Source organism: Oryzias latipes, chromosome 2 (genome assembly GCF_002234675.1).
Source record: "Oryzias latipes chromosome 2, ASM223467v1".
NCBI classification, from domain to species: Eukaryota; Metazoa; Chordata; class Actinopteri; order Beloniformes; family Adrianichthyidae; genus Oryzias; species Oryzias latipes.
In genome coordinates, this window is record NC_019860.2 from 6,312,850 (window position 1) to 6,332,969 (window position 20,120).

A 20,120-nucleotide genomic window follows, 5' to 3' on the forward strand; every position below is an offset into this window, starting at 1 on the left:
TAATATCCCCTTTCTACATCTGTGATTTGTGAATGTGTAATCCATTTGACTTGATCTTATCCCCCCCCCCCCCCCCCCCCCCCCCGTTGGGCGGGTTTTTGAGGGGTCTTGCGGTTTTCAGATGACTTTTGGGCTGGAAAACTGTGACTCTATCTGGCAACACTGGCCTTGGGCGCTCCTGAGGGGATGCGTGGGAGAGGAAAAGAAGGAGGGCTGCTCGGCTCTCTCTGAGTTTTGAATGAGAAAGTGTTTGCAGACGTGCTGTACTAACAGTTTGATCCAAGTGTTGAACCTTTCCTGCGCGATGACTTCTCTTTTCCGACCGTAGTCAGAAACACACGGGAGATTTCCTCGGGGTTCCCTTTTCCGTTCTGAACCCTCAGCCTCCAGAGTGGGTTGAGAAAGACTCCAAAACTTTTGGGCGAGACACCTTATTTTTAATTTACGGTTCTTCGACAATCCCCCGCTCCGCGCTCACACCCGCTCTCCTCTCCTTACACACGCAAGCACGCGCGCGCACACACACACGGTCGTCATCATACAGGCCCCCCCAAAAAATAAACGGCTTCAAGCCTGGTCCATAGCAACGGTGTCCCGCTTCATTAGTTACCGTTTGCGTCTGGACCGGACATAACAGCGGTTTCCGACTACGGTCTGAAGCCTGAGGCTGAAAGGTAACACACTGACAGCAAAATCAGCGCACAAAAAGCACCTTAATAAGTCACGTGATCTCAGTTGTTGGTGTCCTGAGTTGACGTCACTGACGTACGACTCGCATTTACTGGGGAATATCCGATTTGTCTGCTTACATGGCACAAGCAAATGCACGTACCCGATTCGTTTCCGATTTATTTCCACATATGAGAGAGGCCTGTATCCGATCTGAGAAAATCTGAATCCATGCGCTTTTGTCCTGCTTACACGCTCACCGATCATATCCGATCTGTGCCACGTGAGAGGAAAAAATCGGAATTGGGTCACTTGAACAATGCAGTGTAAAGGCGGCCTTAGAGTCTTTGAACAAGTCCTGAACAAGCTCTCTACTGTCCAAATCACAGTTCCCTTCAGAATACAGGATGTCGTCTGGTGCCTCGCATGGCTCCATCAGCTCCTCATTTGCAATATAGGCCTTATAAAAAACATTTATGAATTGGAAATTTAAATTTTCATGTTCTATATCGATCACTACTTCAGAGAAGAAGGATTAGCTCAATTAGCTCTCCTCAATCCTTTGATTGGCACATTTTTAGTTATGACCTGTTAAATTATGTTTTGTCACCATAGAGTTGTAGTAAATGTTAAATATTTATCTTTAAAACTACCAACAGATTCATGAAAATTCTATTGACTTATAATATAACATAACATTTGTAAATAAAGAAAAAATACATATTTTTTATTTGGGCATTTCACACAAAAATAACCCCAAAAAAGCATGATTTTTTTATACCTGTATTAAAATTTAGGTTATTGATTGTCACCTTATGACTGACTTTTAAAAAAGTTTTATAAAGTAGATTCCTCCCCCTGCCCTTGTCCCCCACCTGGCCACTTAACTATGAAACGACCCACAGTTGGGGCGTTTTTGTCACTTAGGGGGCGGTATTCAGGGGTTGGTTTGTCACTTGGTGGAGGTAACCGTGATCTGATTGGCCGAAATTGGGGGGTTGATCTGATTGGCCGAAATTTGCTGGTCAAATCCGGCACAGCAGCTGTCACGGCTTTCTTTTAGAGGTTTTAATAGAAAAGAAACAGCGGCTGTAATGTGGATTAAAACGGTAACAAATGCAGTGATTTTCACATGAGAAAATCTTACAGGACTAAAAAACCGGCTGCACTTTCCTACCTTCTTACATGTGTAGAAGTGTTTGAAAAACCGGAAGAGGAAATGAGTTCCGCTGAGAGGCGTCATACATAGATATCTGGTTGCTCCGTAATATACGAGACGATCTTTTAAACGTGCTTTAATTAATGTTACGGTTATTATGAAGTGCCTGTTAGCCCATCATTTTAATTTTAATCTGGTTTCTAAGGACTGAGGGACATTTTTGCTTTGAACAGCTCACACACACCCCAAACAAAGCCGCTGTGTGAGCTGACGGTCTGAGCTCTGCCAAGACACACACTTTTACCGGGAGACCCGTAAAAGTGTGTGTCATAGTCACTATAAATTTTCTCCCGTTTAATCCAATTACTCGGGTTGCGGTGGGCGGGGCTTATCTCCGCAATTTGAAGCCTTCTGTTCACATCGTTCAGTAAAATTATTTTTTGACAGTACAGTATAGAAGTTATCTGTTGAAAGAATGGTTACAAAGTACTTGTATTTGTGAAACAAATGCTTGAGCCTGTAAAATGGTTTGTTCTTTCTTTTCAATGTATAATAGAGTATTTAATTGTATAATAATTGTAAAAAAAATAAAGGTTTCTACTTCACGGATTTTGCCTATCCCGGGTTCTTTTTGAAGCGTAACCCCCGCGAAAAACAAGGGTTTACTGTTCTGCAAATATCGTCAACTGCCAATTTAAGGGACATCGCCCAACCCTAATACACACACAAACACACAATTAAAGCCTTATTTTTTCCCATAATACACTCCTGCCTCTCCTTACAATACAACAGCGCTGGATTAAACGGCACAATTTCAGTAATAGTTGTTATTTTTCCGTATTTAACGTTAACACATACCAGTAAAACATGCATGCTGGTGTGTGTTTTAAAAAGGCAGCGAGCGTAAAACTGAGTTGGTTGTGATTTATTTTTTTGTTTTTTCAGTCATCAATCAGCATTTAAAATCCATCAAAGTCCTCATCTTCTGCATCTGAAATAAACAATGGGCTAAATTTCTGCTTCCCTTTAGTCATCGTCAGAGTCTCTCTTTGCCGTGCGGCTCCAAAGAACAGTGAAAGCAGATGCGTCAGCTGAAACTTAAGTCCTACAGAAACAAAAGTGTGGCGTAACTCGCCTGGCGTTGCGTCCCAGTAAAAGGGGGGATGATGGACAGCTTTTCACTTTAATCTGCTGGAAGTTGCTGCATTCAAGTCGATCTTCCAACGCAGGCAATCTACTTTTCCGCGGAAACTCAGCTGCTGTTGCGTCTTCTTGTCTTGTCGGAGTTGGTTTTCCAGCGTCCTCACTCGCGAACCATGGATTCATTATTTTGAATTCTCTGGCGGCTGTAGTTCGGTTAAGTTAGAAAGATCCTCACAGATTTGGACCGGCCCTAATAACTCTTCTGATAAACGTTCAATGTGTCAACAAGTATCTCAATACTTTTGTATTAACACAGAGAGTTACTTACTTTTATTACTGTTCTTCTTCACTCCCTGCGCCACACCTCTCACACCCTCTTGCGCTGTGCGCTCTCTCTTCTCCACACACACACACATACGTGCGCGCGCTCCCTCTTCTTGCACACACGCAGGCACGCACGCGCGTGGTTTCAGCAGCACATTTACATCCTCATTCTACAACAGAAGTTTCCGTCTCCCGAGGAAACACGACAAATTTACTACATTCTAATTATTCATTTCCATGACAAGCTGCGTGCGTTCTTGAGTGCGCGACACGGCTTGGCTACCGGAAAGGTTACAGTGTCTGCAGTCTTGTTTATACTGTGCTTAATAATTGTGTCTCTTTGCATTTCCAGGGTTACCCCAGACGATTTTGTTCTGCATTATGCACATATCTGCACCTATGGGGGGTGTCTTCTTTCACGTCCTCACCTCTCTCCGTACCGTTCTCATGCTGTTCTCTCCTAGATCCTCTTTACCATACCATTACTCATAAGAACACATTAGGGCCGCTCCGTACATTTTGGAGAAAATGTAAGGCTTTTATGTTCACCTTATGGTTGTGAAAGTACTGTACATAGAAAATATGATAAAAGACAGAGAGCCGCATGCAGCTCAAGAGCCGCCTGTTAGTTGTAAGGAAAGTCAAGCCCTGCTTCGACGGATTTGGCCAGAAAATTTCGGCCAGTCAGATCAACCAGAAAGGTTACCGACCCCAAGTGACAAACACACCCATTAATTCTGCCCCCCCAAGTGACAAAAATGCCCCATTAACACTGTGCGCAAACCCAAGCAAGCGCGCAATGGAGAAGTGAGCGTGCAGGATCACAGCTCAGTTAGAACTGCAGGTGTGCAGTTGTAAAATGCTGGGTCGCTCGGTTAGAATTTTGCCTGCGCGGTTGTAAAGGTTGCTCTTAGTTCCTGAATACACCCGCTCAGTTGTCTTTGCGCTCGTTCAAGTAATGGCAGCGATGAAACGCCATATGATGTCATTTGACGTGATCGCTAATTTTATTCCTGAATAAAAAGCAAAACAATACAATATTGTAACGGTAAAATATTTCCAACACAAGAGGCCTTCAGCTATCATCTGTTTGATGAGCTGCTGGACAGAAAGTTGGGGGAAAAATCGTTTCAAAATGAGAAAAATCGAGTATATTGGAACATACCATTTGGATTGGGACACGGTGAGTGATAGAAGCCGTCTTTGTCAAGAATTTGATAAACCTTCTCTTAATAAGAATGATGGTCTCAGGTTTAAATCAGTCACAGACAAACAAACTGAACCAGTTTCACTTTCAGGTCTTTAGGAGACCTTTGTTCTCAGCTAGAGTTGGGGAGACAGTGGCTACCCTCCCCAACCTGGTCATCTCTTTCAGCTGTTAATGTCATTTAGTTTAGGTAGACGATACTATCCAGTTTCAGGTCTGACTCCTGAAACTGTCATCTAACTGACTCCCAGGAGCACATACAAACCAGCTCTTTCACCAGCTATTTCAGAATGGACAATTTGGATAAGAGGTGAAACGTTTTCAATTTTAAAAATGATAATGTCCAGATGATATTTTTTAAACCTACTGCTGTGGTGGAAACAAACTGGATGAATGATGAGACTAGTAAGTCTTCGCAGACAATTGGTGTTTTTATATAAGCAATGGTGTTCTAATAGTGTTTATTAACAACACAAAGTCCTCAAAACATAAAAAAGGGTCTCTTTTTTTTGTTTCTGCAGTCCTCCCCCAGCATTGGGTGACTGAAGATAAAGATTTTTGCAACCAACAAAGGAACTTCAGAGTTGAACGGGAGAAACTAGACCCTCCGCATTACAAAGAAGAACCGGAGGAACCAGAACCATCACAGATTAAAGAAGAGCAAGAAGGGTTCTACAACAGTCAGCTTGATCTGAAGCAGGAGACTGATACCTTGATGGAGATTCCTACTTATGAGGAAGATGAGAACAGTGAAGCAGATCTAAACAATCAGCAGAGGAACTTCAGAGTGGAACATGAGGGACCAGAACCTCCACAAACTGAAGAGGAACAAGGGGGACAACAGCTTCCACAGATTAAAGAGAAGGATGAACCAAAACCTCCACACATAAAACAGGAACTACAGGAACCAGAACCTCCACAGATTAAAGAGGAGAAGGAGGAACCAGAACCACCAGGGATTAAAGAGGAACTGCAGGAACCAGAACCACCACAGATTAAAGAGGAAGCAGGAGAACTCTGCATCAGTCAGGATGAAGATCAGATTGATCTGAAGCAGGAGACTGATACCTTGATGGAGATTCCTATTTATGAGGAAGATGGGAACAGTGAAGCAGATCTAAACAATCAGCAGTGCTTTAATGTAACTGATAGTCAGGATGAAGAAGGAAACCAACATGAAGAATCAACATCAACTACAGTTGAAGAGACAGACCCAGAGAACCGAGATCAGAGGAAGAGAAGACACAGAAGTCATGTCCAAAGAGTGGACAGCTCTTGCATGTCAGAAAGAGAGTGTGACTCTGATAGTAGTAGAAAGGATGATTTGGTTAAGAAACAGAAAGAATCTTTAAAACAGAAAAGACTTTCCTCTTTCTCATCTGGCGAAAACTCAAGAATAGCTATCAAACCTTTTAATTTAAGATTTCATACAGGAGAGAAGAGATTTTCATGTAAAGAATGTGATGGAAGTTTTAGTCAAAGATCTCATCTCAAAACACACATGAGAATTCACACAGGAGAAAAGCCTTTTTCTTGTAAAGAATGTGACAAAAGTTTTATTCAATTATCTCATCTCCAAAGGCACATGAGAACTCATATAGGAGAGAAGCCTTTTTCTTGTATCGAATGTAATAAAGGTTTTAGTGATTTGTTCAATCTCAAATCACATGTGAGAATTCACACAGGAGAAAAGCCTTTTTCTTGTAAAGAATGTGACAAAAGTTTTAATAGTACATCTCAACTAAAGAAACACATGAGAACTCATACAAGAGAAAAGCCTTTTTCTTGTATAGAATGTAAAAAAGGTTTTAGTGATTCATCTGGTCTCCAAAAACACATGAGAACTCATACAGGGGAGAAGCCTTTTTTTTGTAAAGAATGTGACAAAAGTTTTAGTCAATCATCTAATCTCCAAAGACACATGAGAACTCACACAGGAGAAAGGCCTTTTTCTTGTAAGGAATGTGACAAAAGTTTTAATCGTACATCTCTTCTTAAAAAACACATGAGAACCCACACAAGAGAAAAACATTTTAACAAAGGATTTATTAAAAACTTTATACTCAAGAAAACAGAGCAGAGAACTTGTGCAGCAAAAAACACAGGGTTTACATGAGAAGAGGGAAAGCTTTGGAAAAAGTACACATTTTCTTCCACGAAGACAGAAGCCTGTATTTTACTCGAAATTATTTTTTTTTAGATTGAAATATTTTAAGCCTTGGTTTTATGTTGCTATATACGTATGGGACAAACCACCTATGTAGCTTCTTGGAAAGCCCAAAGTACTTAACAGTCAGTCCCATTCACCCACACACATCCATTCACACACTGATGGCAGCTGTGCTGTCTCACACTGGCACCAACCTGTAACCACCAGGATCAATGTGGGGTTCAGTTTTGTCCAATGACACTTTGATACATAGACGGGCAAAGTGGTAGTTCAACCTGTGATATTCTTATGAGAGTTCAACCACTCTACCTCTGCAGCACAGCCAGTCACTTTGTATATCATAAAATTTGAATATTTTAATTTATTTGTATATTTTAGTTAATTTGTAGTTTTTAATATTTAAAACTCATGGGATCAAACCCTAATGTGCTTATTTACTCCAAAGCAGCCTGAGCTTTGATTACATGAACACAGAGCCACAGACTGTTGGCCTCCATAAAAAATTGATGCAGTCATTCAATTAAAAGGAGATGCATGTTAGTATGGAACACATAACAATGAAAAGTTTTCCAAAGTCTGACATGAGCTGAAAACACCCTTTTGAAAAAGAAACCAAGAAAAAGAAAAGAACCAATATATTTAAATCTATGTGTGAAGATACTAATCAATATGAGTGTTGCTGCTTTCATGGACAAAAATGGTAAAACTTTTGGCAAAATGAATTCTTTCAGATGTACCTGTTAATAGAAATGCGTTGTTTTGTATTATCAGAGTTAAATCTTGAACAGCTTCAATGTGGTTGTAGTTTATGCTGGTATGATGAGTATGTTGTTCATGTGCGTGTTACCATGACAACACTAGAAAGACTTTTTAGACATCTTTAATTCTGACACTTTTTATGTGATCAGTGAACATTTGATTATTATTTTAAACAAAAAGTAGTAACTGCAGTTTATATTTTGTTAGACCAAGTTTAGTGAAGAAAAGATTTTCCTAAAAATGTATGAAGGAAGGGGCAGATAAAGAACCAGACTGGTGTTTGTGTCTGATGTTTTTTGTGATTAATGTTTTCCAATAGACATTAGAACTGTTCCTCTGTTATGTTTGGTTCTCAGTGTTCTGTTCCAATCTTTACTGTGAAGAATAAAGTGGACATGAACATTAGTCGGAAGTGTGGAGTCTTTCCCACAGTGTGGGTTTCTGCTGTTTGTTGGTTCTCTGCTGGTTCAAAAGCTGGACTCTGTTGCAAAAAGAAGGGTATGTGATGTACCTGGGTAAGTTAAAGGGTAAATTAGTTTATGTTCTTCATTTTTAGTGCCACATCTGCATGGCATTTTAAATACGAAGGACTGCATTCACTATGAAACACGTAGTTTTTTTAATAATCCATCCATCTTCCTCCGCTTATCCGGGACCGGGTAGCGGGATCAGCAGTCTAAGTAAATATGCCCAGATTTCCCTCGCCCTGGCCACTTCCTCCAGCTCCTAAGGCATTCCCAGGCCAGCCGAGAGTCGTAGTGTCGTATCTCGCGTGTCCTGGGCCTTTCCGCCCAGTGGGACATGCCCGGAACACCTCAACTGGCTCCTTTCAAAGTGGAGGAGAAGCGGTTCTACTCCAAGCTCTCCGGGTTACAGAGCTACTCATCCTATCTTTAAGGGAGCACCAAGCCACCCTCCGGCGGAAGCTCATTTCAGCCACTTGTATTTAGGACCTCGTTCTTTCGGTTATGACCCAGAGCCCATGACCAAAGGTGAGTATAGGAACAAAGATCAACCGGTAAATTGAGATATTTGCTTTTTGGCTCAGCTCTCAACGGACCGGTACAGCAACCGCACAACTATGAACGCTGCTCCGATCCGCCTTTCATCTCACTTCCCTCACTCGTGAACAAGACCCCAAGATATTTAAAATCCTCCACCTGGGGCAGGAACACTCCACCCACGAGAGATGGCAAACTACCTTTCTCTGGTCGAGAACTATGGCCTCATCCCAGCCGCTTCACACTTTGTAACAAACCATTCCAATGGATGCTGGAGGTCCAGGCTCGATGAAGCCAACAGGACAACATGATTACAAAGAGCAGAGAGGAAACCCTATGGTCCCCAAACCAGACCCCCTCCGGCCCCTGGTCAACATAAAATGACTTTTTAGGAGAATTAAATCTTGCTTAAATTTTGACGTTAGATGGAGACTGAAGTTAGAACATAACCAGTGTGTCTGTGACTGAAAGATAGAATGAAGTAAACATAAATATGATGGAGAAATCAATAGAATCTGCAGGCTGCATGAATATGACAGACAGCATTCATGTTCAGATCCGGTTCTGAAAAACGGCAGAAACATGATCTGATGGGGGTTCTTATTTATCCTCATTATTCTTCCAAACAGCCCAATCAAGTTGGCCCAAAGGCACATTGGCAGAGCAACATGTTTTCTATGAAGAACCTACTCAGCTGTGCAACAAATAACAACAAACAAACATCCAAACTATAACCAGGACCAAAACAACTGTCAACATCCAGAATCCAGCAAATATCCCAGACAGAACAAAACGTTATTACCCACAATGCACATGTACAGGTCCTGCAGCAGACAGGGTCTTTCCAATAACTTTACTAGTCTCATCTTTTTAAAACTGAAAAAAAAAAAATCAACATTTAACCCTTGTGCTATCTTAGATGATCCCACTCTTACATTGACGTGTTATCCCTACCATGATAAAGGTGGAAAGATTTCATGTAATCCATGGACACCAGTGAAGATCACAAATCATTGAAGAAAAAAGGTTCAGCGCACTAAGTGGGTCTAGATGACCCAACTCCCAATGTTAAAGTGCCTAGGATAGCACAATTGTTACAGATAGATATAAAATGTTCAAAGTGGGTCTTTGATTGTCACACACATGTTTTATTTTTTAACTTTATTCATCTTACTTCTATTTATAAAACTTTTTGTTGGACCTGGCAGAAAAGAAAAGGAGGAAAGAAGAGAGAGTCAGATTTAGAAGTAATCCAAATCTAAAAGGGACAGGGCCTGTCCACACTCAAATGTTACAAACATACCTGTTTTTTCCTTTTCTTCTTTACATGTGTTCTTTTGTTCAAGAAGCATGAACACACCCTATAGCGCTTATGGACAAAAACGGAAACATTTCATGGTTTTCCACTCATTTGCTGAAAAGTTGTTCTCAGCAAGAACAGCGATCAGGACAAAAGCCGCTCACCGTTAAACAGGATCCTGGTGAGATTTACATAAAAAGAAAGACTTTGAAAAGCTGAGTAAAAGCTGAAGAGTCTAATGTTTGATGAGCTGTCTGGTCTGACGGACTGTTTTGGCTGAAAAAAGAGAGTTTTTCAAAATAAAAGTTTAGCTGATTTTTTTTACAAGGGTAAAACAGCTAAGGGTTTCAGAAATAATAATAGTGACAGAAAAGATAAATATGATCAGAAATCTGCAGAAGAAGCTGAAGGTTTTGATCTCAGAACGTTTGAAAAGGCTAATTGTGTGACTGAGGTAACCCTTGTGCTATCCTTGGCACTTTAACATTGGGAGTTGGGTCATCTACCCATATAGCCCCTCAGCTTTTAAGACTCATGGGAAGTGGGGAATCTTGGTCGTGTTAAATCGCTCACCATAAGTGAGGGATCTGTGAGCAGAAGTCAGGTTAATGCTGTTTGGGTGGTGGTGGGTGTGTTCAAAATAAATGGACAGATATGATTGTCTGCTAACTCATGTGAGGGTCCTTCTCAACAAAACGGGATGTACTTTGCACGAGAGATGGGTAGCAGATTGGGACATGTCCAGTGTGGTCGCTACTAAGAGGATAGTGAATTAAGACTCGGGTACAACAGTGCTTTTCTGGATAGTAGAGGGTGGTGATTCAGTGCATGTTATTAGTAGTTGTGGCACTTTAGTTCTGCTATCGTGAAATATATGGCAGAGTATGGAACGGCCTGAAACTTGCTAATTGGCGCTCCTGCCTTTGGGAAAGAGGTGTGTGTGTGTGTGTGTGTGTGTGTGTGTGTGTGTGTGTGTGTGTGTGTGTGGGTGTGTGTGTGTATGTGTGTGTGAGGAGGAAAAAGGGAGGGGTAGTGGGTGCAGGTTGCGTGGTAAAACGGCGCACGGAGACCATTGCGCAACACCTGGATCATCGGGTGGCTTAGATGACTCAGCTCATTCTAATGTCAGTCTTCATGAACTATTGCGGACATTTTTAACACTTGCCTGTATTTTTTCCATATACATTTATTTTGATGGTTGTTTAGTTGGTGATAGTAACGTATAAATAAAGACAGCAGGCTGGAAAACAGCTGCACTTTTTCAGACCATAAATAAACAATTCATCATTTGTTTATTAAAGTATTGAGGACTTTGGAGGATTTTTACTCTTGGTGTTGCACAAAATTAGGAAAATGCCAAATATTTCTGGAATAATCCCAGTGATGAATTCTGGAATTTAGTTTTTAAAGTTTTATGAGACCTAAGCATGATTTTCACAGTAAAAGGTTTTTAAATAATCAAATCCCTCTGATACATTTCACAAAGACACACGCAGGACCAGAGACACACACAGGACTAAAGACACACACAGAACATCACACACCAAGCAGAAATGAACTTATTGCTAAAAATGATGTCAGGAGTTCAGCTCTAAAAACATGACAAAAGAGCAAAGAAAACTGAATAATTTGATTTATTATTTCTCATTATTAATATTTCCTGGCTTTGTTTGTTCATATTTGCATAATTTTGACAGAATATATTTATTATTCTGGATTAATATTCTTGTCTGTTTTGTATTCACATCTATTTTTAATAAGTTAAAGTTTTAAAGGTTTAAAAGTTTAGCTTTAGTGTGTTCAATAAATGTTTATCTTGTTCTGCCTGCAACCTAAAGTGTGTTATGGATTGAGGCCCCCTCTGCAACTGAGTTTGACCCCCCCCCCCCCCCCGTAATACGAGTCTAGAAAATTCATGCATGTTTTTGTGTAAAATGAGCGAATAAAAATAGGGCAATGAAATGTGTGTATGTGTGTGTGTGTGTGTGGGGGGGGTCTAGGAGGTTTTTAGTAAACAGGTCCTGTGGCACCCTTCATACAGTTTAGTGCCCATGAAATAGCCCTCAGTCTCAAAAAGGTTGGTTACCCCTGCACTAGACAGTGCACTGAACCTTTTTTCTTCAATGATTTGTGATCTTCTCTGGTGTCCATGGATTACATGAAATCTTTCCACCTTTATCCACCTTTGTCATGGTAGGGAGAACACGTCAAAGTAAGGGTGGGGTCATCTAAGATATCACAAGGGTTAAATAACTGTTCATTGTTATGTCATCAATGCTAACTTATGTCTCCTTTGAATTGAATGACTGCATCAATGTGTTATGGAGAGTCTCCAGACTGTTTTCTGAACGTCCAAAGAAAAGCAGCTGATGTGGTTCTGTCTCCTACCAGCAGGGAGCGCTCTCAGCCGGACAGAACAGATCCTCAATGCTGCTCTGAGAAGGACTCTTCTGTTCCAGAAGCAGAGACTGTTCACATCCAGGAGAATCTGGACTCCAATGAATCCCAGAGAATCTCCTCTCTGCTGTTTGGACACTTTGACCAGCAGAGGGCAGCAGAACTTTCAGCAACTCTGGATCTGATCCCACAAAAACAATCCATGGATGATCAGATTTCAGAAGATTTGAAGGATCAAAGACAAAGATGTTCTGAAGAGAAGATGTGAGAAGAAAGTCCAGAATGAATCCACTCTGACTTCTCCTCATGTCTCTGAAGCTTGTGTCTTCATGTCTTCACCTCAGAGTTTCTTCTGGATTCCATGTGGATCAATAATATTGATCATGTTCTGTTGTCATTTTCCATCAGAACTTCAGGCTTTTCTCTGCTGATGATCTCTGAGCTGAACTTCTTGGAGGAATTCCTGATTCTGGGATTTGGAGCAAACAGTCAGAACAAAGGAGGTTTCCATTTCTTCTAAGCTCTGCCAGAAGAAAAGAGCTGAAGCTTGAAGCTGAAGCAGCATTTGCTCAGAGAATCTGTCCTCCAGACCAACAAGTCTCACCACAGCCTTGAAGACGTTTCCAGAAGCAGCAGCAGACTGTGTTCCCATGACGATGCTGAAGTCAGCTGCTGCTCTGCAGGAGAAAGTCTGCAGCTCCTCAGTCAGGAAGCTCTTTCAAGCTCGTGCACATCTGTCAGTGCAGCAGCAGAAAGCCTGTTTCCCTGCAGGAAGTCTGAGACTTTTCAAAGTAAGAGCCTCATGTTGGCAGAGATGGGTTGGATTCTTTGATGCTCCAGTGTCTTTTGGATTCAGGATGAATTCATGCAGATCTAGAAATCCCACCATGATGATCAGAATTTCAAAATAAAAGACTTCCAAACACCACAATCACTGCTGGATGATAAATACATTTACTCTTTATTTTCTGTCAATAAATAATATTTATGAATAAATCCTTGATTCTAAATGATGGATCTAAAGTAGAAAAGAAGTCAAAGTGCTGACTCAGCACAGATCAAAGGAGACACAGATGATTTCCTGGAATGAAGAAAACATCAAACATCATGATGTGATCTGGAACTGAGCTGTTCTTCAGAAGATCCTCCCAAACATGGAAACTGTTGCTGCAACACGTGAAGGTTTGGTTCTGTTGCTAGTGAGATCTGATGGATCAGAACCAGACTTCTGTCAGCTGGAACTGGGGCTTCTTCCAGACCATGTGACCTCATGGACAAAGTTCCAACATGGTTTCAATGAAATGTGGAGGTTTTCCAGGAAACGTTGCTGCAGTTCCTCCGTCTCATCAAATGAGAGATTTCTCTGCACTAAAGAAGAAAATCTTCCAGAACAGCTTCAAGCTGCAAAAAAACTGTTTCCATCATTCTGAGGACATTTCTTTAGGCTTCATGTGAAGAAAACAAACTGTTTGAAAAGATGAAAACAAAGACGTTTCTAGAAGCTGCAGATGCAGTTACAAAGAACAGCCAGCAGGTGTCTCACTGTTGGAGTATCTGAAAGTTCTGCATCCAACCATGAAGGGATTTGAACCCTCAATCTTCTGATCCGAAGTCAGACGCCTTGTCCATTAGGCCACATGGTCTGTGAGAACATCCATGTGTAAACTGCAGGTCTACCTGTGACAGGTGCATGCCTGCTTGATTAGGGATTTGGTTCATCTGTGTCTGTCCCTATATCAGGAACAGGGAGTGCGTGGATAGACAGTGGCTGCCTGCCTGCATGGTGGTATGTATGGTTTAAGCTCCTCTTCTTGGAAGAATGTAGATCACAATTTACTCATTTACATTCTTTTTTCTTAACTAGATGCTGTAAGCGGCTGGAGGTGTTGTAGATGTCATAAGTTCTTTACGCTCCCTTTTTATACATTTTTAATGTGTTGTTTTTTTTTTTTATTGAAGTTTCATTTACTGAGTGGTTCACTCTGATTCTTCTTGTTGTATAGGTCCGGGTCGGGCACCGGTGTGTGTGTGGTGTCGGTGAGGGGTGCACCTGCTGGAAGCGTTTTCCTCACTGTATTTGTTTATTTCCCCCTTTTTTTTTTTAGTGTGTAGGGACGTTTGTGGAAAAACTGAAACCAGAAGAACATGAGGAGTTCTGAGCATCTTTTCTGAGCCTTTCATGAGGTTCTGTCAGCTTACTGACTTTACTGACTGAAACGGTCAGTTCAGTTTGCATTGAAACAGTGAATTTTCCTCTTGACCCTCTTACTGATCTGGAGGTGAATCTCAGACCAATGACTCTCATGGTTCAGTAGAAACACGTTGGTTTGAACTCAAACCTTCATAGGAAACATTTGATCCAGTCAAAGCAGGAATTAGCCTGTGGCAGAAATCTGTCATGTTATCGGCTGTCAAACGTCTTCAGGATGATGGAAAGCAGAGGATTCCTGCTGATAAAATCATGGAAAGTCGATCTTCAGAACAGGACGTTATCTAGAAGAAGGTCTACAGTGAGAACCTGAGGTTCCATGTAGAACCTTTGACTGTCAAAGTCAATGAGGGTGAGAGGCTCTGTCACCCAGAGAGAGCTCAGAATAGAACCACTGCTCCTCCACATCCAGAGGATCCAGCCTCTGGTTCAGATGTCTCCTGGACACATCCAATGGGAGGGGCTCTGGCATGCCCCCCCCCCCCCCCCCAGGTGGGGCCCCCGGTGAAAACCCAGGACATGCTGGAGAGACGAAGTCTCCCCACTGGCCTGGGAACCCCTCAAAGTTCCTCCAGAGGAGCTGGAGGAAGTGGGCAGGGACAGGGAAGTTCTGGTCGTTGACTCAATATGCAATTCAGTCGTTGAAAAAGTATTATGCACTTGATAATTCAATAAAAGATAAATTTCATTTCCTCGTTATAAAGCAACTTTATTGGAGTTTCATTTGTCATTGGTCTTTTTGAGCCAAAATTCTGAAGAAATAAAGGCTTTTACAACAGAATCAGAACGTTAGCACGTAAGTTTGTTTACTTTGTGCTAAATGTTGATTTCTTTGACTGTTCTGTTAATAAAATCAACAGTTCTCTGTCGCCCTCTGGTGGTTCATCAGAGAACCCAAACTTCCAAAGAAAACAAGGCCTGGCGGTGTCAATCCCTGATCTAAGGAGTTTGCAGAAACTTCTCAAATCTGGTTAAGAACGGCCCAACCCTTTTTAAAAAAACAGTAGAAGGATAGCGAGGAGGATTCATCATCTTCAATGATGAAATATTAGGAAACAGCAGTTTTTCTAACGGCTTTATGGTTTTATTCTGTTTATATATCCATCACACCTTAAAGGTTGGATGAGGCTGAAGTTGGCGTCTGGTTTTTAGCTTCCACCTCGAAGGTTAAAGTCCTCCTCAGTGGAAAATCATGTTTTTTGAGTTTTTGACATTTAAGTGAGGCAATTTTTCTTATCAAAGAGAACATGTATAATCATAAATTTCATTTTTGCATTTCTGAGTATTTCTCTTTTTAAATTACTGTCAAACTGTCACAAAGACGCTCAGTTTGAATTAATGAGCTGTTGTGATGTCATCGTTGTAGAAAAAAATAATTTCCCCATCACGGGATCAATAAAGTCAATCTAATCTAATCTAATGCACAAGCTCAGGTGCGGGAAAAGAGAAGATGGCACATTGCTGCATTACCCGCACGTATTTTAAGTGTGTCTAAGGCTGGATTTTGTTGACCGCATGTATTTAAAGTTAAACTTAAAGTTAAAGTCCTCTTAGCTGTCAGTCACGCATCTATAGGAGTGTGAGATGTGTTCTCTGCATTTGTGTTTTCTCTCTGATTGAACAAGAATATAATCAGGGGACCTTTTTCCTTATTGCCTTGATGAGATAAAGAAAAATATCATGAAGTTCAGGATGCCCGAGCAGACTGGCTCCCCAGCTGTTCTCTGTCCGGCCGCCAGCTCGCCTCCCAGGAGCCGGCATAGTGATCGCGATCTCTGCAGCTCCATCTTCCCTGCAACAGACTGTCCAGGGTGTTACGCCTTCGACCAACAGTAGCTGGGACGGGTAGTGTTGGGCGATTTGGACCAGACGGGTAACAGATTGTGCCTCTCTGCCAGATCATTGCACTGTGCCACTCAAATTTCACCGCAGAACCTCAGATCACATCTGTACCATCGACTTAACGCTGAAACTTCAGGTAAACATGAAATATGTCTTCTTAAGACATTTAGGTTTGTGGGATTTTGGTTAAAAACGTCACAATCATAGTTAAAACAACACTAGGAACGTTTAAATAAAAATATATATCACATTGTAATAATTCCTACACAAACCCTAATGTAGAAATAAAGTTGAAAACCCCTGCAGATATTTTGATGATGACAAAGACTAAAAAGATTTTTCCTAGTTTGTGGAAACTTGTAAAAGAGACGTCTAAGTTTTCTTTTCTTTCTTTCGATACCATCGTCCATCGTGATGGCTGACTGACGATGGAGAGACCCCATCCTGATGCCACGCCCCCGCCACGCTGCGAGTCGACATCATAAGCCACGGTTACATGAGCAAAATATCTTGAGATTATTAACAATCCCAGTCAATTCAGACACTGACACCAACTTAAATTGGGTAAAACCAACAGTCCTGCACCAGGGCAGATTTTAAGAAGGAAGTGCATGAGGAAATATTTGCCTTAATAGCAGCTACCTTGTTGTTAAAAAAGAATAAAAAAGTTCACACAATTTATTTGTCATCTGTAGAGTGGAAGATGGATTGGGGTTACAAACAGAACCAATAGTTTTAAAAAGAATGTTGGGCTTGTTTACATTTTCTAAAACCAAGCTGGATAAAGACTTTGTTTTTTCGGCCTTAACGGTATCTTGGTATTTGATGGACAGTTTAATGGGATTCAATAAAGACTGATTTTTTGTTTTCAGTTTTTTCATTCTTAATCCAATTTTATATGGTAGCACACGGTTATCACGGTGGCGCAGTGGTTATCACTCTTGCCTCACAGCAAGAAGGCCCACGGGTCAAGTCCCGGCTGGGGGACATGAAAAACAACATCAATGGGGGACCTTTCTGTGTGGAGTTTGCATGTTCTCCCCGTGTATGCGTGGGTTCTCTCCGGGATCTCCGGCTTCCTCCCACCGTCCAAAAACATGCTTCATAGGTTAATTGGCAACTCTAAATTGTCCATATGGTGTGAGAGTGAATGGATGTGTGATCGTGGATATTCTACCCTGCGACAGACTGGCAACCTGTCCAGGTTGTCCCCTGCCTTTGCCCACAAGTGGCCGGGATAGGCTCCGGCAGCCCCGTGACCCCGAAAGGGAAAAACGGAATAGCAAATGAATGAAACAATTTTATTTAATTACATAAACACTTAAGAAAACTGTCCATTTTTACATTATAGATGAACTGATTGCAAAAAATAGAAATTAGAAGAAAATAGAGAGATGGATTTATGGATTTGACGAACCAGTATAGCATTTTCCTAATAAATATGGATTCAGTATGGCTTGATGGACATTTTCTGTTCTTTTAATTGTAACTGTAACTCTAGCTTCCTTACTTTACACTTCAGTGGATGTCTTCAAGCAGGTAGAAATGTTTTATTTGAAAAAACACTAAAATGTCTATTTTTGTTCATGTCACTGCAGACCTCCCCCAGCACTGTCTGGCAAACCAGGTAAGAAAATCTCTCATGGCATGCAGCAAGAGCAGGAGGAACCAGAACCTCCACAGATGAAAGAGGAGCAAGAAGGGTTCTGCATCAGTCAGGATGAAGATCAGCTTGATCTGAAGCAGGAGACTGATACCTTGATAGAGATTCCTACTTATGAGGAAGATGAGAACAGTGAAACAGATCTAAACAATCAGCAGAGCTTTAATGTAACTGATAGTCTGGATGAAGAAGTAAACCAACATGAAGAATCAACATCAACTACGGATGAAGAGACAGACCCACAGAACAGAGATCAGAGGAAGAGGAGGGACAGAATTCATGTCCAAAGTGTGGACAGCTCTCACATGTCAGAAAGTCAGTTTGATATTAACTCAGAGGTGAAGAAATATTTTTGTATAGAGTGTGGAACAAGTTGTTCAACTGCTGAAGGTTTGAAGCATTTCAGTCAGACAACTCTTGCAGTAAGAAATATTTATTTGACATTTCCACATTCTTTAAGTTGGCATTCACATATTTTCGTTTGGCATAAGGCTCCGTTCAATTCCATGAGAAATTTCCATAAAACCTTCGGGTAACAAAACCCCCCTTGACGGAGTCCACAGGTGGAAGCCGGGGAGGAGGGTGGGGCGAAGAATGAGCGCTGAAGGTAAGAGAATGAACAACTGCGCACCTGGCTTAAATAGGACGCTGAGCAGGTGAGTTAATTGACTGAACCGCCATAGGGTATTTACCTGAAAAACACTGCTGCGAGTATCTGCCCGAAATACGATAAATCGTCATCACATACCCCTTGTGCTATCTTAGATGACCCCACCCTTACATTGACGTGTTCTCTCTACCATGACAAAGGTGGATAAAGGTGGAAAGATTTCATGTAATCCATGGACACCAGAGAAGATCACAAATCATTGAAGAAAAAAGGTTCAGAGGACTGTCTAGTGGGTCTAGATGACCCAACTCCCAACTTTAAAGTGCCTAGGATAGCACAAGGGTTACTAATCCGCACAGGAGAAAAGCCTTTTTCCTGTGAGGAATGCAGCAAAAGTTTCAGACAAAATTATCATCTCATATGTCACAAATGCAGGACAACTGCGCTGGGTCACGTCCTTCGTTTCCGAGAACCAGTTTCTCATAGAAAAGCAATATACACACAATAGTTCAAAAGGTCAGAGTAAATTTGAGATAACCTATGCACAATTTTTCCAACACTTACACAGTCAGTGGGTTCTCCTTTGGGTTTTGTCTTGTCTGCACCTGAGCAGACTTCCTCTAGAGTTTAGAATTGGACAAAACAACAGATGGCAGAACATAATCACCCTCACATTGACGTGTCATGTTGTTCTCCCTACCATGACAAAGGTGGATAAAGGTGGAAAGATTTCATGTAATCCATGGACACCAGTGAAGATCTCAAATCAATGAAGAAAAAAGGTTCAGAGCACTGTCTAGTGGGTCTAAATGACCCAACTCCCAATGGTAAAGTGCCTAGGATAGCACTAGGGGGCATGAGAGGTAAACTCTTATTTCACTTTCAGCTTTTCCCATCAGGGGTCGCCACAGCGAAACAACCTCTCCTTCGAGGATGAGTCGCGTGGTTAACTTGGCAATGTTTTACGCCGGATGCCCTTCCTGACGCAACCCTCTCAATTCATCCGAGCAGCCCGGATTTGAACCCCGGTTTCACGGACGGAAGGCGCCGCAAACCAGCAAGAGCTAAACCGGCTCCCGGGCATGAGAGGTAAACTAAGGGTTTGTAAACATGTCTTTGTCCCAGGGAGAACGAACTTATTTATCTCTTTCCAGCAGAGTTGCCACTGCTGTTTTGCTTCTAGTGTTTTTAGTCGTTGTTTTTAATGTTTTAATCAAGCTTGACACCCTTGCTTTTATCCTTTTTAAAACTGTGTTTTGCACCCATTTTAGTATCTTGGCGGTTGGACCTGGCTGGAGGTGGCTGCCTCCTCCCTTTATCCTTGCTGTAGCTGGTGGGTGCCATATATAGTATTGTGTAAGGGGGACCCCCCTGTTTTCGGCCCATAAATTAGTGGTGACCTGCTCAGGTGCACCTCTTCTGTTTTGTATTTTCTTTTAATCACTGTTTGGGTTGTGGTGTGTGCATTTGGGCCCTGAGCAGGTACTCCTGGTGAGGGTTTTGATTGGAGATCTCCCTTGGTGGTGTTTGTGGCTACCCACCGGTGCAGTGGGGCTGAGGAGATCCTGGAGGCAGCCGCCCTTATGCAGTGTTGGAGTGCGGTCCAACTGTCCGGGTTTATTGTAACCTTCTCTTTTACGGAACTTGTATCAAGTTTTTAATTGTAT

The 20,120-nt window shown here is 41.7% G+C and overlaps 2 protein-coding genes and 1 non-coding gene across 3 annotated transcripts in view; 2 read left to right on the plus strand and 1 right to left on the minus strand.

The window, feature by feature from the left end:
• LOC105355327 (NACHT, LRR and PYD domains-containing protein 12-like) overlaps nucleotides 1–20,120 on the plus strand; it is a 1,049,862-nt gene that overhangs the window by 234,598 nt on the left and 795,144 nt on the right. The gene's annotated exons all lie outside the window — the stretch shown is intronic.
• On the plus strand, nucleotides 5,484–7,917 carry LOC110014209 (gastrula zinc finger protein XlCGF17.1-like). The gene has a single exon (XM_020700981.2). It carries the CDS (start codon nucleotides 5,575–5,577, stop codon nucleotides 6,616–6,618), a length of 1,044 nt encoding a protein of 347 aa, XP_020556640.2. The 5' UTR covers nucleotides 5,484–5,574; the 3' UTR covers nucleotides 6,619–7,917.
• On the minus strand, nucleotides 13,700–13,772 carry trnar-ucg. Its single transcript has one exon. It is a non-coding gene; the product is annotated as a tRNA-Arg (tRNA).

What these genes read in the sequence shown, in the direction of transcription:
- LOC110014209 (XM_020700981.2), top strand. Translation starts at nt 5,575, where the DNA reads ATGGAGATTCCTATTTATGAGGAAGATGGGAACAGTGAAGCAGATCTA.